General features: G+C 56.3%; 2 protein-coding genes across 2 annotated transcripts in view; one reads left to right on the forward strand and one right to left on the reverse strand.

Moving 5' to 3' along the window:
• CDH23 (cadherin related 23) overlaps positions 1-27489 on the reverse strand; it is a 412088-nt gene that overhangs the window by 36482 nt on the left and 348117 nt on the right. The gene's annotated exons all lie outside the window — the stretch shown is intronic.
• VSIR (V-set immunoregulatory receptor) lies at positions 1165-25660 on the forward strand. The gene is made up of 7 exons (XM_045841836.1): positions 1165-1489; positions 12728-13156; positions 13877-13933; positions 19420-19527; positions 22661-22688; positions 23989-24185; positions 24365-25660. The coding sequence occupies exons 1-7, from the start codon at positions 1408-1410 to the stop codon at positions 24400-24402; spliced, it is 939 nt and encodes a 312-aa protein (XP_045697792.1). The 5' UTR covers positions 1165-1407; the 3' UTR covers positions 24403-25660.

A 27489-nucleotide genomic window follows, 5' to 3' on the forward strand; every position in this document is an offset into this window, starting at 1 on the left:
ACTCTGGTCGCCCTCTGTCCTTCAGCCTGGGGCTTGCCTGTGAGCTCAGATCCCTAACGGAACAGCAAAGCTCCTGGGAACATCAGCCGGGTTGGTGGGGGGCAAGTAAAACGGATACAATGGCTGTGCCCTACCTCTCCTCCAGTCCCTGGCCTAGCCACTGTCACCTCCACCTCTCCGTTTAGGAACTCCCTCACTCATTCGTCAGTTTTCCCATTCAGACAAGAGTGTGTGGAACATCTTCTCCATGCCCAGTTTTGTGCCAGGGACTCCCCAACATCAAGGAGAAGCCCCCGTCCCCAAAAGCTCGTGGTTTAGCTCAGAAGAGCAGATGAGCTCAGGCGAGATCAACTGGTTGGCAACCCCTGGTGTGGTGTGACGGCTAGAGGGGTGTGGATATAAAGGCTGGAGAGGGGACTCCCCGGGGAAGCTCAGGGCACCTTGTGAAGGGGACGGACATGAACTGAGCCTTGAGGCATGAGGAGAATTTGGAGGGAGGAGAGAGACATCATCACCAGGGGTGCTGGTGTGCTGAGTGGGGTGCAAAAGCAGGGCACCAGCGGTGGGGGTGTGTGTGCAAATGTGCTAAGGACACCCAGGCAGGGAGTGAGACGGGGCAGAGTGGAAAGGGAGGCTGGGGTCAGGGGAGAGGGGCACTGGTGACTTGCTCTGGCACACGCTGCCAGATGTTGTGCACACACCCATGTGTGCCCTAGTGCAGTGGTGTGCCGAGCTGTGGTGTGCTCCTGCACCTGTGCCACATCTGTGTGAGGTGTGCACAAGGGCGTTGCAACCTCTGGAGTCTACAGTCAAGTCTACTCCGAAGTTAGGTTTTTTTTCCCACTAATTCATTCTACAACCAGGAGTGCCCACCACATACCAGGCCTGGGTCTGGGCTGGGCTGGAGGATGTAGGGTACCAGCCCGTGGCCCCAGATGACTCAAGGGCTGGAGGGTAAGAGCAGACACAATCCATGATGATTACGCTAAGGTACACAGAGTTGTACTTCTCAGGCTGTGCAAATATGCTAATCTTCTGCAAAGAGGAAGGCGGGAGAGTAGAAAAGGCTTTAAGGTAGAGAGCGAGCGGAGCTGCCTTGCCGGGACACTGGCGGGTTCCCCTCTGATGCAAATCAGCGGAAGCCCCTCCCGCGGGCCCTTGGAGGCAGTGCCCCCTACGGCCTCCTGGGGGCGCTGCGGGGTGGGGTGCTAAGCCGGCCTCTCTCCGGCGCTGGCTGCTTTCACTCGCTGGCTCTCCAGCACTCCTCACTTCACTCACTCGTCCTGCCCGGGAGGTTTCCTACTCTGCCGCTGCCGCGTGTGTCTGCTCCCTGCTACCAGGACTTCCCCCTGTGCTTCCGCAGCTCCGCTTCTGCCCCAGACGCGCTCCGCACGGCCCAAGGGTGACATGGGCTTTCCCCCAGTCCCAGAGGCCAGCGGCCAGCGCTGGGGGCCTGTGCTCCTCGCTCTCTTCTTGGCTGCCTCCCAAGGTAAGTTCGATGGATCCTGGGCACTGAGGCAGAGCATGGGGAGAACACAGCGGGTGGGGTGGGGGGTTGCAGCCTGGATGGGACACCCTGGGAGCCCCCTTCAGCCTGCTGTGCCGCCCACCCCACAGCAGGGAGGCTGCTGGGACCGCTTGGCAGGGGGCAGCAGCGTCTCTGTCAAGTGCCCGGGCTGGGAGGTGGGCACATCTCTATGCCCTGACAGCTGCCCAGGCAGCTGCCTATCCAACCCTTTCCTCCCCTGCCCAGAGAGCCCAGGGTGAGAGTAGCTTCTGCAGAACGGCAGGTGGGCATTGTGAGGACAGGCCCAGGGCGTTCTAGTGGATACCACTGGCTTTTTCTGTGGAAAAGACTGTATTGATTTCTAGAAAGGAGAAGGAAGGGAGAAAGAGAATAAGAGAAACATCAATCAGCTGCCTCTTGCATGCTTCCCACCCCCAATCTGGGGACCTGGCCTGCAACCCAGGCATGTGCCCTGAACGGAATGGAACCAGCGACCTTTTGGTTAGTGGGATGATGCCCAAGCCACTAAGCCACACCAGTCAGGTACCGCTGGCTTGGACACCTGTGGCATCTCCCTGCCCCTCCCACCTCAGGGTTCCGGGATCTCACAGGGTGCGGGGGGTGTGGTGCTCTTGGCCTGTGCCTTGTCCCCTGGTGACACTCCTGGCTCAGCCGTGCGATCCACTGGTGCATTCCCAGACGTGGGTGCCCACCTTGTCCTTATCTTGAGGGTTGGATGGCTGAGAGTTCAGTGATCAGCTGGCTCCTGGCATCCTAGAGAAGCTGAGCTCAGGGACCCATGTGGGGCACTGAGGAGAGTGTGGGACATTTTCCCAGATCAGCCATGAGTGCCTTCTGAGTCTTTGGATAACTTATAGCATCTTTCTGGCCTCAGTTTCCTCGGCTCTAACACAGAAGCCCTACACAAGGAGGTGCCACTTTCCTCTCTCAAAGTGTGAACTGTTACAACACCAGGTGATATCCTGGCCAGACACAGCAGCTGCTGGAGGAGGGCTGAGGTCCTGGTAGCCACAGCCTGGCCTCTGGTTCTTGCCTTCCCAGAACTGAAGAGGCTGGATCTGCAGGGATGGGGGGGTGGGGTGCTGGCAGGCAGCCTGTGGAACTAAACTTTATGGGAAGGGCCCAGGGAAAGTGTGAGTCATGTAAGGAGTCAGAGGGAGGCAGGAGGGAGGTGGGGAGCTTGGCACAGAGACCCAGTGGGTAGGCCCGGAGAAGAGAAACAAGTGGGTGCCTGCAGGCAGCGTGATATCTCAGGGCTTGGATGCTGGCCTGGACTTCCGATAAGGGAGAGGGAGCCCACAGGCAGAGCTGCCCAAACTCCAGCCTGGATACTCCATCCTGGGGAGAGAGCTGGGGAGGTGGGCAGTCCCGGCACCAAAGCCATGGCTCATGTCAGGACATGGCTTCAGAAGGGGCAGGGGACAGTGGCAGGCAGGAAGGAGCTCCTTGCTCCACCTGCCCTGTCCCTTCCTTTCCAAGTGACCCTGAGAGGCCCTTTTGTTTTCTTACCCCTCTCCTGCCCTCCCCTGGTTGGGCTCTTCTCTGTTCAGCAGCCCTGATTTGGGAAACTGAGTTCCCGAGAACTAGGGTTCAGGGACCGGCTTACAGAGCAGCCAGGAGCAGAGAGGCCCAGAGCCCCTCACTCCGTATTGTCTACACAGCCAGGAGCCTGCACCACGAGAGGCTCTGGCTATTCAAACAGCTTGGTATTCCCTCTCTTCCTGGGCCCAGCTCAGGGAGATAATTAGGGCTCAAAGCAACTTTCTGCAGAAAGGATTCTAGTTTTGAACTACTCTGATACCCAGTATTCTTAACTGTACTATGAGCACACTAATGAATATTCCCCTACTGCCTAGTACAGTGTGGAGGGAGGTGCCAGATGGGAGGCCTGGCTGCAGGTGGGGTCAGGGGCTTCTGTGAGTGGGAAAGGCCTGCCCGCCAGCCAGTGAAGGTGCTAGGTTGCCCTGGGCAGGACTGTTCAAGTCAAACACATCATGTCTGGGAAGGTCAGATGGAGGTAGCTGGCGCAGTCTGTTCTCTAGCTCTGTGGCTGGGCCATTGCCCAGGAGAACGGTGGTGGTGAGTACGGTGCTCAGGAGTCTAGGAAAAGCTGAAGATACACCTTTCCTGGGTCTGGTGCAGGATGACCTGGGTAGAGGGAGGCACCTAGGGAGCTAAGGCCCAGCCAACCCCCCAAAAGTGGCTGAGCTTCTCCTTCCCCATAGGCATTCCTAGAGCCCATGGCAGTTGTTGTCTTTGTCATGTCCTCATAGGCTGACCAAGGAATCCCACACTCTGGGGCTAGCACTGGAGGTACCCTGGAGCCAGGGAGGAGAGACTCCACCTTCCCCTTCAAAGTAAACAGAGCTGCAGGGCCTTGTTGAGCAACCCTGTGGCACAAGCCTCTGATGTAGCAATGGTCAACTCTTAGGAAATTTACAACCCTCTGCCCAGAGGCCGTGGGTGGTGAAAAACAGCCTTCAGGCCAGTCCATGGTGATGAGGGAACATCTGCCCAACGCCAGGGGCATCCAGCAGTACTGGGGAGCCCGTCTCTGAGCTGTGCTGGCTGCTCATTTCTGCCCAAGCAGGGCGAAAGTTCCCTGCTAGGACCTGACCTCCCTAGGGGAGCCAGGGAGGTGCACTTGCTGGAAGCGGAAGGGCCGCCTCCTGGTATGCATACACACATGGGGCCTCCTGGCAGCGACCCCTCCAACCAGCACCGACAGCCCCACACACTGAGCTTGAAGTCCCAGGTTTCAGGCCAACTATTCATCCAGAGGCAGTGTGGCTTCACCAGGGGAGGGTGAGCTGGGGACTGGCAGCGCAGCTTCCGACAGACCCTTGGATCCCCTTAGCTGCGCAGGCACGCCCACTGGCACCCTGTGCGGGAACGGAGCAGCAAAGCAAGGGACCTGGAGTGTGGACCCTGCATGCCAGGGCTTCCCTCACAGCTCTACTACTTAATAGTTCGGCTTTGGGAGCCAGTCAGCCCAATGTTCAAATCCCAAGATGCTCTGTGACTTTGGACAAGTTACTCGGTGCCTCTAAGCAAGTTCCCTCATCCCTCAAACGGGGGTGATGACCACACCTCCCTCAGAGGGCTGCTGTGCCAAGTCAGTGAACAACACTCAACACGGTGCCTGGCACCTGGGGAACTCTGTGTGGTGTGATGCTGGTTCCTGGCTTCCGGATGCTAGGTGCCGTCGGCTCCGCATCTGAGCTCCCTGCTGCCTCCTGGGCCCCTTGGAGTGACCAGAGCCTGGTCTCACTGGGACTGAACTCTCCAGAACCCTGGAGGTCTAAAGGACACGCAGACTGGACCTAGCTCCCTGTAGCACCTGCAGGAACCACCTCACCTCCATACCTGCATGTGCCCTGACTGGGGATTGAACCTGCAACCTTTTGGTGTACGGGACAATGCTCCAACCAACTAAGCCACCGGACAGGGCAGGGACAGGGACTTTTCAACCTCAAGGCAAGTGGGGCTCAGGGTTTTCTTGACTCAGTGGTGTGTTTCTGGCAATTGATCTCCACATTCATCCTATTTGCTTTGGCTGACCATCCCCAGAGGGAAAAACAGTGGCCACCGTCAGGCCGTCAGCAACTCGGTAATTATGGATCAAGATCAAGCACACCCAGTTCCTTTAACCTTCCTCCAAAGATCTCATCCCCCAGGGGACACGGGGGCAAGTCCTGCCTTGGCTGCTCGCTCACTGTGGGAGGGGCCGTGAGCACACACCCTACCTTGACGTGGGCCACGTGGGCTAAGGCGGCCGGCGGTGTGGTCTCAGCACCGCCGCCTGCTCGCTCTCGAAGGGCAGTCCTGTGACGGCGCTTCCTGGGCTTCGGTCATGTGTTCGTCCGCGTTGGCGTTTCTTCAGGGTCTGCCTATTTTCTTAACACCTATTTTTGCCTTTAAATCTATTCTTTCGTTTACTAAAGTAAATAGATCTGGAAAGGAAAGTTTATATCACTGCCATAAATGGGAAGCCAGTATCACTTGCTATAAATAGAATGAAATTATAAAAGTATATAAATAGGAAGACCAAATAAGGGTAAATTCTAGTAAGAAACTATAGCCTGGGGGAAGGCTCCCCGCCCCGAAACCTGCTGTCCTTTGCAAAACACAAAACAAAACAAACCCCAAAGCCAAACCAAAACTAGAGGGGCCTAGCCAATGACAGATGTTCTCAAGGCATGGTGGCATCAAACTGGGACTTTCTCTTTGATGTAATCAGGACTGAGAGAGAATTGAAAAGGGAATAACCTTCTCTCTATGTGATTCAATGTGTTTAACTCTGTAAAATTAAGACGACCTGTGCTGGGAGCGCTGCCAGCTCCTCCTCGTCAGCACAGAAGCAGTCTCGCTACTGTCAGGAGCGTCAGCTGGTGGCAGAGGACAGTTCAGCTCTCTGGGGGGAAGGGACAGAAGCCAGCGCAGGTTCAGAGGGCCTCTCTGGGCCTCTTCCAGCCCCGAATTCTCCCCGGGAAAACACAGCGGGCCCCAGCGAGTCCTCTCCTATGCCAGGGCCGACTAGCCACCCCATGACCACAGTGGGAGAGGCGGAGGGAGCTTGCAGCTGCACTGGCAGGGGTCTAAACAAGCTGGGTCCTTCTGGGTGAGGCCCCTGTCCATCTGCGGCAAGGAGGTGGGGCCTCTAGTCACTCTAGAGGGTAGCCTGCGCCACCAGACCTCTGGAGCCAGACTCCCTGGGTTCAAATCTTGGCACCAGCACTTGCTTGTCGTGAGATTCTGTGTGCGTTACTTAAGCTCTCTGTGCTTCAGTTTCCTCATCTGTAAAATGGAGGTGGTGATAGTACCTACCTCACAGAGAGGGAGGATTAAGTCAGAAAATCCATGCAAAAGTGATTAGAATGCTGCCTCACACAGAGTAAGCACCAGCTATGTCTATCCCACTGAGCCTCCATCACTGAGGGTACGGCACAGAAACACTTGAACCTGACACTTGAACTTCGGAAGCCTTCACAGCACAGGATCTTGAGAGTAGCTGGCTGGAACTGGTAGTGTGGGCAGCATAGTCATCCTCAGGGAGGGCCTGGGGAGTGGGGAGGGAGTCATCCGGAGAAGCAGCCACTGGCAGGGCCTCAGGCGAGAAGTCCAGGCCCTCCCGGGGGAGGTGTGCTGGCCTCCAGCCTCCAGTCCCCATGCACGGATGCTTTCTCAAGGTGCTGGAAGTGCTGCTTCCTCCAATAGAGCCCGGCTTCCCCTTCCCCGACTCCTTGGTCGATGTGAATGGACAGACACTTCCTGCGGGGGCAGGTATCAATAAACACATCTGAGATGCCTTTTGTCCTCCCAGGCCACTGAGCCCCAGGGGAGGACCTGCTAGCTTCAGGCCCTCAGCCCCTCTCTCAGGGGCGTGTCCTGGAGCTTAGTGCTGGCAGACTCAGTTCTGATTGGCTCTTGCCTCTGTTTCCCTCTGTGTTCCGCATCTTGATAAAGAAGGAGCCTAGTCGTTCCCTACACCCTTCACGGACCATTCCGGGGGACAGGGCTTGGCAGGGAGCTGGAGTCCCGTCCCTGCCTGTCTGGGGACTGGTCTGAGGGTGAGGACCTGGACTATTGCCGCTCTACAGGGCCAGCAACAACAGATGATCAGTAATTGTTTACTTCTGAGCCCTAGCAGCCCGACAGAGTTCAGCTGTTTGGGTGGGGCCTCTGGCCCAACCAATTAAGATAGGGACCCGCCCCCAAAGGTTGGGACGTTGTCTTAGCAACTGCCAGCTAAGCTTACACCCCATCAGGGAAAATACACAAGCCTGTCCACACCCACACACACCCATCTCGTGTACGCCCACGGAGTTTCACCAGGCCCCTGCTGGGTTGGAAGGAGATGAGATGAAGGTCATGAAAACTAGCTTCCCCAGATGAAGCCAGACACGAGGTCCTTCGCCCTGTGCTGGAACAGAACCTCTTACCGGGGGCTGAGCGCACCTGTGGCTGAGGGTTCTGAGTTAGAAAGGGGCAGAAGCAGAAGCAAATTCTGAGTGGATGTCCTTTCTGGAACACAGTGCTCCCATGGCCTCTGTCTGGGGCCTGGCTCAGGTTAGGACCTTGGTAAAAATTTGTGGAATGCAAGACTGATGTTTTCAGTTTTGGCCTGAGGAAGAGCAAGGACGGCTGTGTGGAAAGCAGAATCCAGTCAGTTCAAGGTCAATTCACTCTGAACAGCTGGAGGATGAGGTGCCCGCCCTGGCCACTGGAAGGCGGTGGGCTCATTCTGGCTGCAGTCCGCCGTGTCCAGGCGTGGGTCTCGGCTCAGCCTCACAGGCCTGTGTGGCCTTGGGCAAGTCGCTTGACTCCTCTGAGTCTGTTCCCTCATCTTAAAAAGGGGGTGTTGTGAGACTTAAGTGAGGAGTAGAAAGTGCTCGGCAAGTCCTAACAGGTGAGAAGCATTCAAAGCTCCTGTGGTCACCTTGGTGGCCAGGTTCTCACCCCGTTTCCACCCTGAGGAAAGGCAGCCCTTCCCCCGAGCTGTAGGGTTTCAGAGCTGGCAGGACTTGAGGAATCTTCTCAAGACAAGATGCGGAAAGGGAGATCCAGAGAAGGATGGGACCTGCCCAAGGGCACACAGTAGGGGCGTGGCTAAGTGGGGAGAGGGGTTCTGGGATCTGACCTCACAGGCCAAGATTTGAATGCTGAGACCTGGAATTTTCCGGGTTCACAGTACTTTCCACCCAGGTGCTTTTGCCTTCTCACCCAGTGGCGTGTTGGGGCCTGGGCTCCGAGGGCAGCACAGTGACTGACAGTTCCCGCCCGGGGCACAGGCTCAGGCCCCAGGCCCTTTTCCTGTCTGGCATCGGCACCACCCTGGAGCCAGGGCCTTCCTCCCACCTACTCTCCCCAGTCCCTGACAATGACCCAGGTGTTCAAAAGGATCTGCGTCTGACAATGAGCAACATCCTCCCGCCCACTAATTATAATTCCAGCTGGAATTATATATATGCATGTTCCCTGGTAACACATGTGCAGCTGTGGATGGCATGGGGCATGCGCACTGTTTTCCCCAAGACCGAGCTCTGGACTGCCCTCCCAAGTACAGGCTGCCCTGGGTCTCCATCTGGCGTCTCAGATTCAACACATGAGGTGTTTTCTCTCCCCCCGGGCAACATCCTGTGGACCCTTGGCCTACTCCTATCTGGCTCTGTTGTTGAGCCTGAACACCCTGCTCTGCTCCCCCCAAACCTGAATCCTAGCTTCTCCTTTTTTTACTGAAAGGGGAAGAGGTTCTTCTGGGGTATGTGAGGGGTTGGGGATTGGGCAATGCCCCTCCTCCCATTGTCTCTGAACCCCAGTTCTCTCTGTGCCCTTCTGTGGGTTCTTAAGAAAACTGCTGCTGGGGCTGAAAAGCCCTGCCCACGGCTCTCTAGGTAGTTCTGTGATCAGAGGGCCTGACACCCTCACTGGAGGTCCTGTTGCTTGCTCCCACCTGGCCCCACCCCACTCCACCCGAAGCTAGCCCCACCTTGCCTACATTTCAGCCCCGCCCCACCCACAACTCTGCTCCCTTAGCGGTCCCCACCCAGCTCAGCTTGGTGCTCCACTTCTTGCATCCACTCCTACTCCGCCTGTCCCCTTCCTCTGCTATCAGATGTGTGGCCCCACCCACTGAGCCAGCCCTCCAGAGAGCCCCCAGGGTGTGTGAGTGCCTGCAAATGCTGCTAAATCTGGCTTCACCTCCCAGCCTGGGGTAGTTCTGGGGCTGGAGGTGATGTCGGGAAAATGGATCATGGGGCACCAGCTGGGAGAGGTGCTGGTAGGAGCTGCCATGTGGCCTGCAGTCTGATGGGGATGGGAGCCCAGGGCAGAGAAAACCCCAGAGTCCACTCTGTGGGTGCTTTGTTGTTGTTATTCTCCCTGAGAGCACCCAAAAGGTCCCTTCCCTAGTCACTCCCCACCTCCACATACTGGCACAGCCGCAGTTCTGAGGTCACCCTCTCACCGCCGGCACAGGCCTGTGAGGGGGAGTCCAGGCTGTCAGGGGCACGGCCAGGTGTCTGGGGCTCCTCTCCCATCAGATCTGCTGAGGAGGTAAGAATAATGGGTAGGCAGCTGGAGAAGACTTGCTCAGTCCCTGCTCTGCCAGATTTCCACTGGGGACCTTGGGTGGGTCATCTCCTCTCTGAGCTTTCGGGTCACGTCTGTAGGGTGATGGGCTTGGGCAGTAGAGTCCCTCACTGGCTAGACCAAGGAGCCACACTCATGGACCACAAACTCCAATGTCCCTGGGATCAAGCACTCTCCCTGGGGAGAGAGTGAAGCAGGCCAGGTACAATATTAGGGAGTAGTGAGGACTGCTGCAAACTGGAATACTGATGCACCATCTAAATGGGAGGCTGCTACTCAGCTCTAGTTGATAATAACCCTGTAGGAAAGCTGGTTTTGAGTTAATTTCCTGATTTTCAAAGGGAAGTTAAGAGTCTGAATTTTCATAAAATTCCAGGTTTTTAAATGTTGACAATCTCAAAAAAATGTGAAAAACATTAAGGGTCAAACAAAATCTGTCTGAAGGCCAGATGTAGTCTGTGGGCTACCAGTTTCTGAACTTTTTTTTTTTTTCTCCAATGTAGTGTCTAATTGCCTGAATTTAATTCTGGCTCTTGTACTTACTTACTATGTGATCTTCAGGGAGTTACTTAACATCTCTGTGCCTCAGTTTTCTTATCAGTGAAACATGAAAAAACCCAACACCTATCTTACAGGGTTGTTGGACATAAAACACCTAGCATGGCACATAATACATTTCATTTCTTCTAGTTCTAACTAGATCCTGCTTTACCTGAAGCCCCCATTCTCCAGGTTTGGAGTTTATACCTTCTGGAACTTCAGACAAACTACTTTCTTTTACTGGGCCTCTATATTTCTGTCTGAAAAGGAGACCAGCATTTTGCCAAAGAAGTTCTGAAATCTCTGCTGATCTTGGCAATGACATCCTTTAAATCTGGGGCTCCCAGACCTGGCTCCCTCGTACTTGTGGGTGGTGACTGGGAGGCTCTAGTGTGTTCCGTCTTCTTCACCTTCTGGGGCCTAAAACTCTGCCCTTGCAGACATATTCTTTGGGGCCACGCTTTTCTGCCTGCACACACTCTGCTTTGAATACGCAGGGCTCCAAGACTGGGTCACGTGCTGTTATCTGTCTTTCACACCGTAGTGGGAGAGACTTTGAAGCTAGCTTATCCATTCTATTGTGCAGAACTATCTTCCACTCCTAGGAACTGTTTCTTCAATTGCTGAAACAAATTTGAGACCCCTCTAGCTCCCATGCATCAAGCACCAACTCCTAGCAAGGCCCTTTCAAGCACTTCATGTAAATTGCGAGTAATTCTTTTCTTTTCTAGAGGGGGAGGGAGGGAGAAAGAGAGGGAGAGAAACATCCCTCGGTTGTCTGTTGCACACCCCCAACTGGGGCCCTGGCCCGCAACCCAGGCCTGTACCCGGCCTGGGCACCAAACCTGCGTGCGACCTTCCGGCTCGCAGGCCCGCACCCAGTCCACTGAGCCACGCCAGCCAGGGCGATTATGTGGAATTCTTGCCTCAGCTCCAGCAGGTAGTTGTTCTTATGTTTTGTTTTAAAATGAGGAGTTCAAGGCTTGGAGTTTAAGTAACTCATAGTGATTGGACTCCAGTGCACGCCGGTCCAATTCTAAAGCCTCCCCGCTGCCTGGGCAGGGCCCTCGTAGCTGCAGGCGGATCCCAGACTCTGCAGGCAGGGGAGGGGCCTCTGAAGGAAGCGGTGTTTTCTTGGGTTCAGGCAACGGCGACGAAAAGGACATACCTGTTTGGACTCTATACATATTCCCAAACTCTCCTTTCGTGTCTGCTGGACCTGCAACTGCCCCCAGGATGCCGATTAAAATGTCACTAACATATAATAATCACAGCTTTCCTCTCTCTGTCTGCAGAGGGCATTAGCGCCCACAGCTGAAGGAGGGAGGGCCTTTGATTTGCTGGACAGATAGGGTTTCCCCTTCCCCCCTTCAGCCCTTCCACAGCCGTGTGTTACTGTAGGTGACATGTTCTCCCACACAAGTGAGGGGACTGAGGCTCCTACGGTGGGTAGCAGGGCCCAGACTCCAGCCTGGCATTCTGTCTTCAGGGGCCAGTGCTTTCAAGGGTCAGCGCAGTTCAGTGCTGCAGGACGGGGGGTAAGGGAAAGAGGACCAGGGATTATATCATGGGCTTATTGAAAACAAAGTGAACTAGACAACATTTCTGCGAAGGCTGGGGGACAGGTGGCTGCGTGGGTGAGATGGAAATGCACTCCTGGTCTCTGTCCTGGAGATACCGTGGGTTTTCCAGTCTCCCAGCCACCTGGCCCAGGGCAGCCTCTCTGCTTGCTGAAACCCTATCTGTCCAGCAACTCAAAGGCCCTCCCTCCTTCAAGAAGTCTCCTAACCATCCCCAGGAAGGCTCTGTCCTCTTTCCTACAAGTGCCCTGAGGTTGGCACCAGTTTGCCCTTTAACCAATGGGGTACCTTGGTTGCGAAGGCAGGCCTTGTCTGCCCACATAGGTTGTAAGCTCCCAAGGGGAGGCCACCTGTTCAGCCTACAGATGAGATGCAGCACCTGGCCCAGGCCTCTCACACCTGGGAGTTCCATTAGTGCTCAGTGACGAGGAGGTGGGAAGGCATGCCAGCCTCGGAAGTGGGAAGGGTCAACGGTATTGACGGCTCCCAGGAGGCGGGTCCAGGACAAAGGGCTGCTGTTCCCAAACAGCCTTTCTGCTTCCTGTCCTGCCTCCCACCCAACATTGCTGGGCATGGAGGTTAGAAGTGCCAGGGACCAGCCATGGGCAGAGAGCCACAGGGCCTGCCGTGGGGCCAGGGGCACGGGAGCTGGAGCCAGGGAGCAGGCTCCACCTGGGGGATGGACGAGTGCTGGCCAGGCTCGGCCTGCCACCGGCCGGGAGTCTCTCCTACTCCTTGGCCAGTGGCTAGTGCCTCTGGGGTGGGGGGATCCCCCAGCTGGGGAGGCTCCCATGTTTTCCCCACAGAGTCTGTGATGGAGCTGGGTTTAGGAATAGGCAAAGGCTCAGGGAGGTCAGCGGACTTGCCCGGGGCCTGTAGCGACAGAACTCCCATCTTTGGAGCCCCCGGCCAAGGTTCGTCCCCACGTTGCAGGTACTGAGAGTGGCACTGGCTCAGGCAGGTGACAGGTTCTTATCTCTCTGGGCAGGTCTTGCAACAGCCTTCAAGGTCGCCACGCCGTATTCCTTGTATGTGTGTCCTGAGGGGCAGAACGTCACCCTTACCTGCAGAATCTTGGGCCCCATAGCCAAAGGGCACGACGTGGCCTTCTATAAGACCTGGTTTCGCAGCCTACGGGGCGAGGTGCAGGCCTGTACCAGCCGGCGGCCTATCCGCAACCTCACGTTTCAGAACCTCCACCTGCACCACGGCAGCCACCAGGCTGCCAACACCAGCCAGGATCTGGTCCGCCACCATGGTTTAGAGTCGATCTCTGACCACCATGGCAACTTCTCCATCACCATGCTTAACCTGACCCTCCTGGACAGCGGCCTCTACTGCTGCCTCGTGGTGGAGATCAAGCACCACCACTCGGAGCAGAGGGTCCACGGGGCCATGGAGCTGCAGGTGCAGAGAGGTGAGGACTTCCTATATGGGGCGTCCGGAGGGGTGGGGTGGCATCCTATGGGGACGGTACGTGTGCCCCTCCAGAAGGGTGAGCAGAGAGGACAGTGTGACTGTGGGGGTGTGGCACTGTGCGTGTCGGGGTGACTGAGTAATACTGTGCTGAAGGGCATGTGATTCTATACGGTGGCGGTGGCAGTGGCAGTCCGGGGGGTGGGGGGTGTGAGACAGGGCAGCTGCAGCGTGTGGGGCTGTGTGCACGTACCTCTCTCTCATCAGCTGGGTGTGGTGGAGAGGGAGGGTGTATGTGGCTCTGTCTGTAACGGCGGGACTTCTTCTCAGAACAGTGTGTATGACCTGGGCTGGGAGAGTGACTGCTCACAACTGCACCGCAGCCGGCATGTGGGTTTGTGCACAGTCGAATGGCTGTTGGGGAGTGTGGGTATGTGAGTGTCTTTCTCCAGGTGAGAGGGCGAGGGGCAGTGGATGGGACAGGGGTGTGGGCGTTGGCAGGTGTCCCCATGCTCCTGGGGTGGTGGGGCACGCCCGGCCATACAGGGAGAATATGCCTCTGTGTGTGTGTGTGCGCGTGTGCGGGTTCCACCTGGCCACTGAGCCAAGTGGGCAGCAACGTGAGTAGCTGGGGCAGGAGAGGGGCACACCAGCCTGGACACGCCTCGCTGGCCTCCTGGGCCGGACAGCCACCTAATGACCCTCCTCCTTGCTCCCACAGGCGAAGAGGCGCCGTCCAAGTGCATCGCATACCCAGCCTCCCCCAGGGAGAGTGAAAGTAAGGGACCGTCCTCTTGGCCCTTCTGGGTTTTCTGTTCTCCTCTGTCTTCCCGGATCCAGACCCCGTCCTAAACTCTGACCTCATCACCCTAAGCCCATGGAACCCCATTCCTCCTCCTCTGCTTTTGTTTCCTTCTTCACCCGAGCCTTTGGGCTGCAGCCCCCAGAAGCCTACTCCCCTCCCAAGGCCCAAAACCTTGGGCCCAGGGTCCCAGCGCCTGACTCCCTGGTTGGGCCCGTACCCTGGCAATGACCTTTGGTCAAGTGCCCTCATGACAGGTGCTGGGCAGCACAGGCTGCTGAGCTTGTTTTCGGTGGGTTCCCCTCCTGCCCACCAGCAGTCTTCTGCCCCTTGGGAAGGTTGGAGCGCTATGGGGGCGTCCTCTTTGCTTGGATTCAGCTACTTAAAGTGTGCTTATTCTGTTCACGGGCGAGGGAGGAGGGAGAGGCTCAAGAAGGAGACAGAATTACCTTTCCTGGAGCTCCTACTGTGCGCCAGGCCCTGTGCTAAATCCTTCCAATTATTGGTGTCTTGCGGATTCTGCTAAGAACACTGTGAAGCAGGCATCACCATCTTCACTTCCCAGACATGGAAAAAGAGGCCCAGAGAGGTGACTCGACTTGTCCAAGTGTGCGCAACCAATACCGACAGCACAGCTGGGACTTTGCTCACCGCACCCCTTCCCACCTCAGGGCTGCGCCGGGCAGTGGGTAGCAGCGTCCCAGTGTTTTCCCAGAGAGGTGCCCTGTGGGGGAAGGGCGCACTGCTCTAAGGGGCGCCTGGACACTCGGAGGACCAGTGTGGACCAGCCACTGCCCAGGCCCTGGAGACACAGAAGTACAGACCACCTCTCTGATCTCCAGGAGCACATGGTCAAAGACCAGGGCAGGAGTGGGAGCAGCTCAACTGCAGCCTCTGCTAAACCCTGACTCAAAGGCTGCCGTGACTTTCTACTCAAACTGCTCATTTTAAAAAGACTAGCCAGGAACAAAATTAGAACACCCATGTTGATCTGAGCCAGACCCACACGGACTGAAGAAACTCTTTGGTTCAAGCCCCTCTCCCTGCACACCGCAGAGCTCACATGTTACTTGACACCAAGCCACTACCGTCCTCACTTCCTCCACCAGAGACTCCCTGGTGAGGGCGGAGAGGGGCCTCTGAGTGGCTCCTTCCTTCCCACACAGCAGTCTTGAGACTGGGTGCAGACACGCGTGCCTGTGTACAGGACAGGGTGCACTGCTCCTGGCGGGACACAGGAGTGTTCACTTCCCCATCGCTCCTTCCGCTCTGAGCAACCTCCCTGTCCCACTTCTTCCTCTGGGAGCTGCTACAGAACTCCCCTAGAGACAGTCACTTCCGCCACTTGCCCCATTTCACAGATGGGGAAACTGAGGCTCAGGCAGGTGAAGGGACATGCTCCCAGCCTCTCAGACCCAGATCCACAAGGAAATGCCAGAGTGCCTGATTCTCAGTGCAAACCCTGCCTGAATGCTGGGCTACCTGCCCCGCAGTCAACACGGATTTTCTGATATTAGTTGTATGAGTTAAGTCTTGAGGACAGAGACAGAGGTGCTGGGAGCGGGGACAAAGCTAGATAAAGCAGGTACAAAATGGAGAGGGAGCTGAAATTGGGTTCATTTTTTTCTGATCTAGACTCTAGAGAAGCAGCTGTTAGAGTTAAGGAATCAGAAGTCACTTGGGAAATCTTAGCAGAGCAGCTGATAAGACCCAGAGGGCGAGGCAGAACCTTGAACTTGACTGCCAAAAGTGGGTCAGATTTCCTTTGCTGGGCACCTCTGCCCTCAGGTTTTAACATTGCCTTCCTCTCCAGTTCACGGGGTGTGCAGCCTCACCCTGGCCCGTTTCTCTGAGCTGCTGCTGTCCAGAGTGGACTGGCTCCCTGAGGGCCAGAGGGACACGTTTGCTTCCGTCGCAGAGTTTGAGGGCTTCAACGACCTCCAGGGTCCCCTTCCAATCATTCCCCTTCCAGATTCTGGGTTCTGCAGGTCTGGAGACCACAGCTGTGCTGGTGTCTTGGCCCTGTGGCGGGCACTGTCTCAGATAAGAAGACACTCAGCTGTACTTTCGGGTGGGGGTGGTTTGGACAGCGAGTCCATTCTCTGGGTCCCATGTGTGCTGGGATGCAGAAGCAAGTGTGTCCTTTTCCTACTGCAGGGAGACAAATTGTGTTATCTAAGAAGCTGGTTCAAATGCCCGCAAGGCCAGGGAGCTGGTGAATAAGGCAGTAGGGAGGGGCAGAGACTGTGGCTGGCACCCAGCTGCCAGTCTCTACGTGCAGGTCCAACTGCTGCACACCAGGAGGGGGGTCGAGGGTTGCCAGAGCCACTAGATTTTCAAGCAAAGTGATAGTTCCAGATTTTATGTGAACGCTCAGCTTAAAACGTGGAATCCGTTCTAGAGAAAGGCAGTGCAGTGACGTGCTCAAGAGCACGAAACCAGCCGAGTTGCGTAACCTCTCTGGGCTTCGTGTCCTCATCTGTATAACAGAGATGATTACAACTGTGCTCACTTTCCACTACAGTGGAGTTCCACATGTAACGTGCTAAGAGCCACGCCTGGCACAGAGTAAGTGCTGTGTGAAGTGCTGGCCATTATCACTTCTAGCGTAGAATTCTAGGCCTGGCTTCTAAAGTCAGCTCCCCTCTTTCCCTGCTCCGAGGCGAGCCGGCAAGGAGACGGCAAGGAGACAGCAGCAGACAGCGGACATGTCCTGTGTTCTTCGGGTTTAGAAACATTCACCCGGCGCCCCAGGCGCTCAGCAGGCCTTGGGGCTAGCCACTGTGCGCCCCCCTCCGTGCCTCTTACCTTTGGAAAGATCCCTGACCCTGCTCACAGCCAGCCTTGGTGCCTGGTCAGGTAATGATGCTTCCAGCCAAGAAGCTGTGAGTTTTCCTCCTCTAACTGTGGCCCAGTCTCCTCACATTATCTTTGGGAAGCAGGAGAGCAGCTAGTCTAGTACAAAATCATCTGAAAGCCCATGTCAGCCTGAGGTCAGGGGAAGTAACAAGAAAGGAGAGAGGCTGAGGAAGTTGGTGCCCCAGGAGCCCCAGATTGCTAAGGGTTGTGGTTTTTCACCGACCCCAGAGACGGGGGCTGGGTACCCCATCTCTCCTCCCCTAGAAGCAACCTTCCTACCTTTCACCGTAGCAGAATGTTTTGGTTTGCTTTTATCCAGCCACCTCCCTGGGGAACCAGGCAGCCCCGCCCAAGTTTCTCCTCTGTATATACCTGGGGGGCATGGGCAGGCCCAGGATAAAGACCTCTGAGCAGGCCACATCCTCCCCCCACCCATCGCATCCTGCTCTGAGGGCCTGCAGCTGCCTCTTGCCTGTGCCTGATCCCCTTCCCAGGATGCGCCTGGCTCTGGAGAGCTACTAAGCAGGACGGCCCCCACCCCCAACCCCATCTCCCACCCAAGTACTGGCTATGCTTGTGCACAGGGGTGGGGAGCTATAGTGGGGCTAGACTCTGCAGAGGAGCCCATGGATTCAGAGGGCCGTCGAATCCATGGAACTGTCCCCAAACTCCTGCCCCCACGCTGCCCCACTTTCCTGTCCCAGCCTTAACTCTCAGACCAGGCTTTAAGCGAACCAAGTCCTGACCCCTAGAGGGGCTGCAGACGGGTCACCTTTGCCAGGGGGCTGGAGTCAGGCAGGCAGATGGGCCAAAAGGAAGCCGTAATTAGTGAGCACCTGACTAACCTCATCAAAAGTCCCACCAGCCAGAGGAGACCTGCTTTGAACACTAGAAAAGAGTGCTTTGCAACCTGCTCCTCTGATAGTGCTACAGCAAGGTCCCATGGTGGGGTTTAGAAATACTCCAACTTCTGTATTACAGAATGTTTTTACTTTCAGTATTCCATGTCAAAATGCAGCCTCGCTAAGATCTGCGGGGGAGCCTGCTTTAACATGAAGTCAAATTTGCTTTGTAATTAGCATAGGGGTTGTGGCATAGCCACTGTTCCTGCACCGGTGGGTACTTGTAAGGTGACTGAAAAACAGCTTGTTCTCTTCTGCGGTGTGAACCAACCTCTGAAAGCTTGTTTACACCATCAGGCTGTTGGGCAATACAAGGAGGCAGACACAGCCCTTATTCCGAACAAGTAGTTTGCAAAGGCCACCTGAGTCCACAGCCCTCGCGCCTTCCCGAAAGCTGCCAGGGGCCCAGCGGACACTGTGAGAAGACATCCTGGCCCATCTTTTGGGAAGGGCTAAAACTGGGAAGGAAACGCGTTTATGCTGGTTGTGGTTCTGGGGGTGTGTCTGTTCCCAACTGAAGTCCCGGAGTCAGCAGACAGATGCAAATAAGGCAAGCCTCTCACGCTGTTAGTGGGAGCAAAGCGCAGCGCAACCTTTCTGGAGGGAAATTTAGCAATAGACAGAAAACGCACGTACTCTTTGGCTCAACACTTTCACTGCTAGGAATTTATACACAAGTGGACCTGCCTGAGTGAGCAAAGGTGCATACAGGAGATGTTCATTGCTCCATTATTGGCTGTGTTGAAAAATGGGAGCGACCCGCATGTCTGCCACAGGAGGCTGTTTCACTACGATTTCGGTGAGCCGCATGCTAAAGCCCGAGGCAGAATGAAGTCCATCTCTGTGCCGAAAAGGAGAGCTGCCCAAGCTCTGCTAAGTGGGAAAAGCACGTGTCACATGGGAAGCACATCACACAGATGCTACAGATGCAGAGAACGCATCTAAACCGTACATGAGAAAACCGTGGCCCCTGATTACTTCTTTGGAGGAAAACACTTTAAAATATCTTTTGAACTGAAATTGTTTTTTGTAATTTAGAAAGTTTAAAATTTTTAAATATCAGATAAGGATTCGCGTTTTTCTAGTTCTTGTTGCGTGACTGGAAGTATGAGATACTTCCTGAGCCTCCACCCTGAAGCTAAGCTGTCTCTTAGGAGATAAGTGTGGCTCTTTTTAAATTTATTATTATTGTGGTAAAACATAACATCGGCAATTTTAACTGTGTTTAAGACTATGACTCAGTGGCGTTAGTTATGCTCACAAGGTTATGCAAACATTACCACTATCTATTTCCAAAAGTTTTCCATCACTTGGGCTCCATTTGACCTTGAACTTTGTGGTGTGGGGTCTGTGAAGGCCTGCTGTACCTTCTCAGGGAGCAACCTGTGGCCCAGGGCAGTTGAGCTGTCCCCAGTGGCTGGCTGAAGACCATTCTCTCTCTTCCTGGGAGCTGCCTCAGCTGTAAGCACCTGGCGTCATTTCTGTACCCTTTGGGCCCACGTGGGGAGAAGGCATGGGGCTGTCTGTGAAAGGGGGCACCTAGGACTACCCTGCCTCTGCAGGTCACTGAGGGTCTGGCTATGAGGCCTGGGCAAAGGTGGGTCCTTCGGCTGCCTGGCCCTCTCTCTCTGGCCCTCAGTTTCCCCTCCGGAGGAACCATGGGAACGGGGCCTCACCCTGGCTGCCTCTCCACCCTTGCAGGCATCACGGCTGCCGCCCTGGCTACAGGCGCCTGCATTGTGGGCATCCTCTGCCTTCCCCTCATCCTGCTCCTGGTCTACAAGCAAAGGCAGGTGACCTCCAATCGCCGTGAGTATCCGTACCTTCCTGGATGGGTGTGGGTGTGAATGACCTGCCCCAGCTGCCAGCTCAGACCCTGGGATTAGCAAAGGCAAGAGGCAGGCAGAAGCTACTGCAGGCCCAGCAAGGAGCTGAGCTTGATGGTGGAGGAGAGGGGGCTCAGCTGTGCCATTGCCAGGGCCTCAGTGCCCACCAGCCCCACTCAGTGCTGGCTCAGCAATAAATGTCTATTGATGAATGCATAATCACAGGGAGCAGTTCAAATTGGTTTATAAAAATGCTGCCACTTGGAGATCCTTTGGGGACCTGATTTAATGTATGGGTGGGCTTTTTTTTGTTAGCATAGCAATCTTTGGGACAAAAATGACCTTTGGATTATCATGACTGGAGGGGATCTTGGATATAACTTAGTTCAACTCTTTCCTTTTACAGCTGAGAAACCCCAAATCTGCAGGGTTAAATAACTAATCAAATGTTATTTAACTTAGTAAGTAGCAGAGCTGGGACTCAAACTCAGAGCTTTCAACTCCTGCTTTTTCCAGGGAATATAATCCCACTGTATAAATGAAAACGCTCATTCGCACGAGTGTCTTACGTAGCCAACAACCCCCAACTGTGCCCGGTACCTTACCAAGCTTGTTACATACATTCTCTCACTTAGTTCTCATTGGCCCCATTTTACATCTGAGCAAACTGAGGCACAGAGAGGGCAGTTAAGCAACATGCTTAAAGAACTGCACAGCATGTAAGGGGTAGAGCCAGGCTTCAAGTCAGGGTCATAGACACCTTTGCACACTCCTCTGTGGGTGATAGTGCCCTTTGCCGCCCTTCTGACCCCATCCATAAGCCTCGGCCAGTCTGAGTTGTTGTCCCCCGCCCCCCCCCCAGCCCCCTCCGCTGGGAGCAGGAGTGAGGATCCCTCCAGCCTTGGCCCTCGCAGCACTTCCCCCACCTCTTTCCCTCTGCGCTGCTACCTCCGAAGAGGGTAACTCAGGGAGAGCTCCTCTGTCACCAGGTGGCTTTGGCTCACACCTGACTTCCTTTGGCTGGACCAGGACAGCTCATACCTCTCTTCCCTGGGGGCCCACCATGGAGCTGTACAGTGGGGCACTTAGGGACTGTGGCCACCTCTCCCTTACTCTTAGGACATCCCCATCTCACCACACACACCACAACCTACCTACAAAATACCCTGAGGTGGGGGTGGGGGCAGGTAAAGTGGTTGGAGCAGAAAGAGGAAGCTGGGGCTCAACCAGGAAGAGAAATCTCAGCAGTACTGCCATCGGCTCCTGCTCATCTGAGCAGCGTTTCTGCGAAGGCGGGTGAGGGACCAGGGGGAGCCGTGCCCTGCTGGGCTCGGCTCCAGATACACAGGTGACTGCCACCCTTACTCCAGACTCCGGCACTGCCTCCGTCAGGGAACAGGAACTGGGGAGCATTCCAGGCAGAGGATGTAGGGGGAGGCGCTGCTGTTCCTGCTTTTGTTGCCCCACAGGGTCTCCAGAGGTTGATGTGAGACTCTTGCCCGTGTTCCCGGCTGGAGGAAGGAACATCAGAGAGGGGACGTGCCCAGGCCAGGACACTGAGGGGCAGGGGTGGGGTGTCCTGAGGATTTGAGGAAACTGGGGTCAGCCCCCAGTACCTCCTACTCTGCGCATTGGGACACCTCTGAGGGCTTCCCACACAAAGGGGCCGGGAAGGGACAGATGAAGTGGATGCTGAAGGACTGGGCTGAAAGAAGGAGCAAGGGGGCTGCCTGGGCCCTCACTGTCCCTGATGCTGAGCACAGCCTCTGAAACTCCAAACGGGCCCGTTTCTGTGGTGGGCAGCCCCTTTATAGCATCGTATCTCTCAACTATTTCTAAAGCCAGTTCCCTCACCCTTTCCAAAAAAGAAAAGAAAAGAAATGAGTTGTATGACTGAAATCTTTGGAGAGAGACACAAGAGATGCCAGTCGGGATGAGGCTAGACACGCCAGGTGCAAAATGGAGAGGGAGCGGCAACTTGGGCCATTTTCCTTGATTCAGACTTGGGAGAGCAGCTGCTGGAATTAAGGGAACAGAAGTCACCTGGGAAGTGGCAGGAATTGGGCCACAGGGCAGAGGCTGAGTGGCCCGGAGCCTGGGGCAGAGGGTGTGCTCAGGAGAGAGCTCCTCAGGGGAAGAAAGGAAAGGGTCGGGAGCGATGAGCAGGGTGGTGTGCTGCAGGGACCAATGGGTCCGGAAACCTATCCGCCAGGAGACCGAGCCTGGTTTCCCCAGCTCTAAGGTGGGGCTGCCAATCCTCACCCCAGAGGGACTGTAGGGAACCCACACAAACCCCGACACACGGAGTCCCTGCAGATTTCGGGAACTTTATGCAACTTCTCTGCGTGTTCTGTTGCTGCACCCCTCCCCCACCATTTCCCCATAGTGCTCTGCAGGAAAGCTCTTAAAAACAAGAAGGATCCGTGGGAGTACAGGGGGAGCTGCAAGAAAGAGGGAAGTTGGAGCCACTGCGTTTGCTTGGTGTCCAGCTTTGGGGGTGGAGAACCCCACGAGTGGGGCAGGGTAGCAGCTGCCTGGAGGAGGGGCAGAAAGTGGTGGGATGGCTGAGAAGCGATGGGGTCTCAGGCTTCCTAAGAATCCTCTAAGAGATGTCACTGCTGAAGCCACCGTATTATGCAACGTGGAGGATGGGACAGAGAGGCCCAGAAACCCTCTAAAGAGGAACTGACCTTGCAACATTCCCACCCAGAAATCATGGATCAAGACCAGACCATGGAAAATCTCCAAATGGGAAATAGCAAATTCAGGAGCCAGGTCTTTGGGTAGTACATCCTGAAGGTCTGACGCCACCATAGGAGAAAGCATGCGCTGGCTTTGGTCTCCTGGTGACAAATGTCCTACACACTTGTAAGATGCAGGCCGAGTTCCACTGGTCACTGAGGCCTCACCTGCTGGGCTAACACACAGGGTTAACAATACTGGGTTAGTTATTGTGTGCGGGCCTTCTGAGTGAACGGGTGCGGGACCTGGGGCTGGGCGCAACCCTGCCTGGGCTGGCTCCCGGTCCCTAGGGGGCATCTGGCAGCAGGGGCAGGGGTGTTGTCTGGGGAAGCCTTCCCTTTGTGACCAGCTTCTCTCTGCCTGTCTGTCCCTAGGTGCCCAGGAGCTGGTGCGGATGGACAGGTAAGGCCCATGGACACCTTCCTGAGAAAATGTCCCGCAGCTGCCCTGCCCTGACCGAAAGCTTGGCAGGCTTTCTCTCCTCCTGCCTCCGGGTGCTTGTGGCTCTGTGGGGCAGTGTCTGCACCCCAACTGTGGCAGAAGTTAATGTAGAAGGGGGGCGACTTTTAGCCAGGACAGACTGACACTGCCCGCTTTATCAGGGTCCTCTCCCCTCCCTTCCCTGGTAACTGGTTATACCAGGACAGGGGTCAGCACACGGACATGGCCTTCCCGGTCTTCCCTGTGCCCTGAGCAGCTTTGGGGAAGGGGATATTCCTGTGCTTTAGAGCCCTGTTTAGCTACCGGGCACAGCTGGTTAGGAGAGCACCTGCCATCTGCCACGGAGGCCCGCACATCTGTGCACTGGCTGTTCTCTCTGCCACCCCTCACTCGGACGGCTGAGCGCCTACGCTGCTGGGACAAACCATGAGCCCACCCGTGGTCAGTGGGCTGGGGTGGGGGAGGGAGAGGAAGCAGCTGAGCAGGGGCAGACACTGAAACATGCAAAGAGGCCAGCACACCTGGAGCTGCTACCCCTCCCTGCAGGGCGCTCTGAGGAGAAAGCTGCCAGGCCACTGCCTACACGGGCAGAGGCAGACGGGGGCTCAGGGGGTGCAGAAGGTCGGGGATGGAGTGGATGGGGGCGCGTGTGCTGGCGCGCCCTGAGCAGAAGCTGGCATTGGAGCCTGGCCTGGAGGGCACGCTCAGGAATGCGCCTCACTTAGGAACTGGCTCTGGGGCCTGCAGCACCAAACCCGGAGCTCCTCTGGGTATTGGAAGGGTGTGGTTTTCAAGATAGGTCAAAGGAAGGCCTGCTGTGAGCCTGGTGGGATCTCAGAGTTAGAGGGGTCTCAAGAGGTTGTCCTGCTCCTAAGAGGGAAGAGGGTAAGAAAAGAGCACTCCTCCCTTCAGCTCAAGACCCACTGTAGGGATGTTCAATCCTAATGCCATTGACTCGACTGACCAAAGAGAAACTTGTCCCCAGACTCCTGAGGCCGATGTCCTGGAAGTGCTTCTGACTTAGGGCAGATGGTCAGAACACAGGGCCGAGCTGCGGTCAGATGCCCTCGACTCAGGGCGGGTGGGAGAGTGCAGCCCACAGCCTTTTCTCACTGGCTGGATCCTCCTTCCCACTGAGAGGGGCCGTTGAGGCCCCAAGTGGGAAGGCAGGTGACGGGAGGGGAGCAGAGAAGTAGGGCAGTGGGGTGGGCAGAGGCCCCAAACCCAGGCAGTGCAGTGACCTTCGGTTCTGATTCTCTAGTGGCAACGCTCAAGGACTTGACAACCCTGGCTACGAGGTCTCTCCTACCCCCCACGGGATACCGGAGGCCAAGCCCAGGCCCCCACTGTCCTATGTGGCCCAGCGGCAGCCTTCTGAGTCTGGGCGGCACCTGCTCTCCGAGCCCAGCACCCCTCTGTCTCCGCCAGGCCCTGGGGACGTCTTCTTCCCGTCTCTCGGTGAGTGCTTCCCGACGCTTGTAGCACTATGGCCTGTCAGGCCGTGACCTCCCCTCCACCTGCAGAGTACCAGCCCTACTCTGCACCCCTCTCGGGAGATCCTCAGTCTCCTCGTTGGCTTTGTGGGGTGAGGGACAAAGGAGCCCCCATTCACTCAGCTTCTCCTTTTTTTTTTGCAGACCCTGTTCCTGACTCCCCAAACTCTGAGGCCATCTAGACTGACCGGGGGTCAGTGGGCAGCTGTGGCTGGACCTGGGGCAGGTGCATTTGGGTCAGGCTGGCCCTGTGAGTGGTCCCTTGGCCTCGGGCCTGGTTTTCTGCCTTCCGCTCTGAGCCCGGACTCTTTGAGATACCCCTGATGGCCAGACTCTTAACCCCTCTGGATGCTACGTGGCAGAAAGGAGAAGGCCGGCCCCCATCTCAAGAACAGTGATGTGCTGGGATCCCAGCCCAGAGACCGGAAATCCACCAGCTACAGATGCCAAATGACCTATGTGAAAAGCCCCAGAATTTCCAGCTGTGGGGCAGCCTCTCTGGGACATGAGCTTTGGGACTTGACAAGACAGATGGGACAAGATGGGCACTGAGCAGACCCCACCCCCAGTGCCACCCTCCCCAGAGTGAGACACTGGATGACGTGTGGAGAGATTCTCCTCCACTGTGTTGGGCCAGCTCCTCCCTCTCTCCTGAGACTGTTCATCTGTCAGACTCACTCTTTGTAACCATGGGGTTCTGGGGCTGGGCCAACCTGCCCCGGGGCTATGGGAGCCCCCGCCCTGCTGCCTCCTACCAGTTACCTCTCCTTGGGGCTGCTGGCAGGTTAAACACATCTGGGGCTCCCACAGCCTGCACTCTGGTCTCCAGAGTCCACCAGCCAAGGCCCCAAAACGGGAAGTACACATTGGGGCACAGCGGCCCTTGTGAGCTGACTGGCATCTTGGGCAATGGAGGTCAGGCCAGAGGTTGCACACCCACCCCAGATGGGGGTGAGGGAGAGCCCAGGGGCCTGCTGGGAAGGTGAGTGGAGAGGGTTCCACTTCCCCTGCCTTCCCCATCGCCCTCCTCCACTGCTCAGTGTGGCCAGTAGAGAGTGACCACATAATGTATTGTCCAAACTGTGACACTTTCGAGAGTGAAGAGGGGGTGCTATTTAAAAGTACATGGGCAACAGGTGCAAACCCTGTAGATGGACTGTTAAGAGCTGGGTTTAAATCCCTACTCTGCTTCTGAGGTGCCTGTGGCCCAGTAAGCCCGCCCTGTGTTGTTTTTCTGTTCCATTCAGTCTGCTGAGTGCTCGCTGCAGAGTGACCCTGGCAGGCGGGAGGAGCAGGACATAGCCATAGAAGGGTTTGTGGCCGCTCTGCTCTGCACCCTCTGTTCCCACCTCCTGCTTCAGGGCATTACTCAAGTTTGTTTTTACACACATATGCAGGGAAGTCCTTTGTGGAATTTTATTAAAGGGCTATAAAGCATGAGAGGAATTGGGGGGTGTCTTTGCACTCTGGAAACGGGGAAGGCGGGGCCTCAAAGGGGGAGGGTAGGAGCTGGGTGGGAGCTGGGGCACTGACTGCAGAGGGCCCAGCTTCAGTTGGGCATTTGTCTGCCAGCAGCCTACACTGACTCTGCTGAGCTGGGCCTGGGTGTGGAGAGCCAGGACTTCAGGCAGGGAGAAGGTCCAGCAGGCAGGGAGAAGCCCGCCCAGATCAGCTGTCGGGGTGGAAGAGAGGAGGAGCTCCAGGTCTGGCCGGAGCAGACAGCCCCCTGGAGGTATGGCATTGCTTCCAAAGCTCCCCTGTCAGGCCCAAGGCTATGGGTCAATGTGAACACCCTGCTGTGCCTGGGGCCCTTGAGGAGAGGGTGAGCATGGGCCTGGAGACCAAACTGATGCCTCTAGTGGCCAGAATACCAAAGGCCAGGCTCCTTCCTGCTCTGTCCCTGGAGGGGCCCCCTCTTCTACTCCATCTGCTGCCATGAACACTCAATGCCAGTCGCCACAGAAAGAGGGTGCTGTTTTCACACCTCACGGGGGCTCATAAGGTCAGGACTGGCAGGGCAACGCGTGCTCGAGGCAGGGCCGGGCTACCCCTAGAGCTGGACAGGCCCACAGGCCAAACTTCCTGTTCCCCCACTTCTAAAGAGTGCTCCTGCCCTTTGGGGACGCTGGCCTGGCCCAGCCCTCAGCTCCTGACCTGGAGGCAGAGGTAAATTCTAATAGCTTGGCTGCCAGGGCCCAGGCCTGCCAGCTGCCTGTGTAGAGGGAGGGAGGAGGCCCCAGAGCAGAAAGCCACCGCACTTCCTCCCTAGCTTCCTCCTGCATGGCCTTGAGCCCTTCTTCTCTCGACCCTTACATGTAAGCATCTCAGCTTCGTGGTTTCCTGTTTTCAGTGAAATTTATTCTGAGCTCCAGGCTCCATCTGCATCCATGACCACACGCCCCACCCCCAGCGGCTCTAAAAGCCTACTCCCTGCTGCTGCCAGGGCAGGGTGGACACTAGAATAAAGACCACACACCCCTGCGTTCACCCTTGGGGTGGTGGTGCCTCTGCAGATGCCAACCCTGGTGCCAGTGCCTGCCTCCAAGGGAGCTGGGAGGTTCCTGAGGAGGAGCCTGGGGCCTCCAGGAAGTCAGCTGCAGGGTGGGACTCAGACAGGAGGCCTCTGGGTCATGGCACCGTCTGAGACCCTGGCAGGGAACCTGTGCTTTTAGGCAATAAGTCCTTGTTAAGAGCTGTCTCAGGAATTGCAGGGCCTGTAGCCCATCTCCCAATGTTCACATTTAATGAAGACCTTCTGCCTCTATTCTCCCCAAGGGAATAGAATTGACACTCTTTGAAAGTATGTCCCAGAGGCCACTGGCCATGCTGCTTTTGGGTCAGGCTGGCTGAGCTAGGGGGTCTGTGGTGACAGACACTGGGGTACATGTGCAGAACTGCAGGGCCTGCTTCTCAAAAGACTGGCGCTAGGGTTGCTCTCACTCCTGGGGCAGACAGGCACTGCCTCCTTTAGGGAGCAGCCTGCAGTGGCGGGGCTCCGGAGGATGCAGTGGGGCTGGTGGCCGCGGAGGTCCTGTCACCCTCCATCCCAGTGTGGGCACTGTAGCCCTGCCTTCTGGAGGAAGCCTTGCTGGGTATCAGCCCGAACACTGCAGGGCTGGGCTGAATTGCTGAGGCCAGGCTACGATTTGCTCAGGGAACCAAAAGGGAACAGTAACGGTCAGAAAGAGGAACTGGGGTTGCCAGCCAAAATGCTGAGTGCAAAGTCCTCTGGAGGAGCAGACACTCACAGCCCAGCTGAGCGTCTGTCC

The sequence above is a fragment of the Phyllostomus hastatus genome, unplaced genomic scaffold (assembly GCF_019186645.2).
Source record: "Phyllostomus hastatus isolate PE091 unplaced genomic scaffold, TTU_PhHast_1.1 phas_contig_38, whole genome shotgun sequence".
Taxonomy (NCBI): Eukaryota; Metazoa; Chordata; class Mammalia; order Chiroptera; family Phyllostomidae; genus Phyllostomus; species Phyllostomus hastatus.

Coding starts and splice junctions, on each gene's coding strand:
- VSIR (XM_045841836.1), top strand. CDS start 1,408: ATGGGCTTTCCCCCAGTCCCAGAGGCCAGCGGCCAGCGCTGGGGGCCT. Junction 19,528..22,660: donor GCAGGTGACCTCCAATCGCC/GTGAGTATCCGT, acceptor GTCTGTCCCTAG/GTGCCCAGGAGCTGGTGCGG. Junction 24,186..24,364: donor CGTCTTCTTCCCGTCTCTCG/GTGAGTGCTTCC, acceptor TTTTTTTTGCAG/ACCCTGTTCCTGACTCCCCA.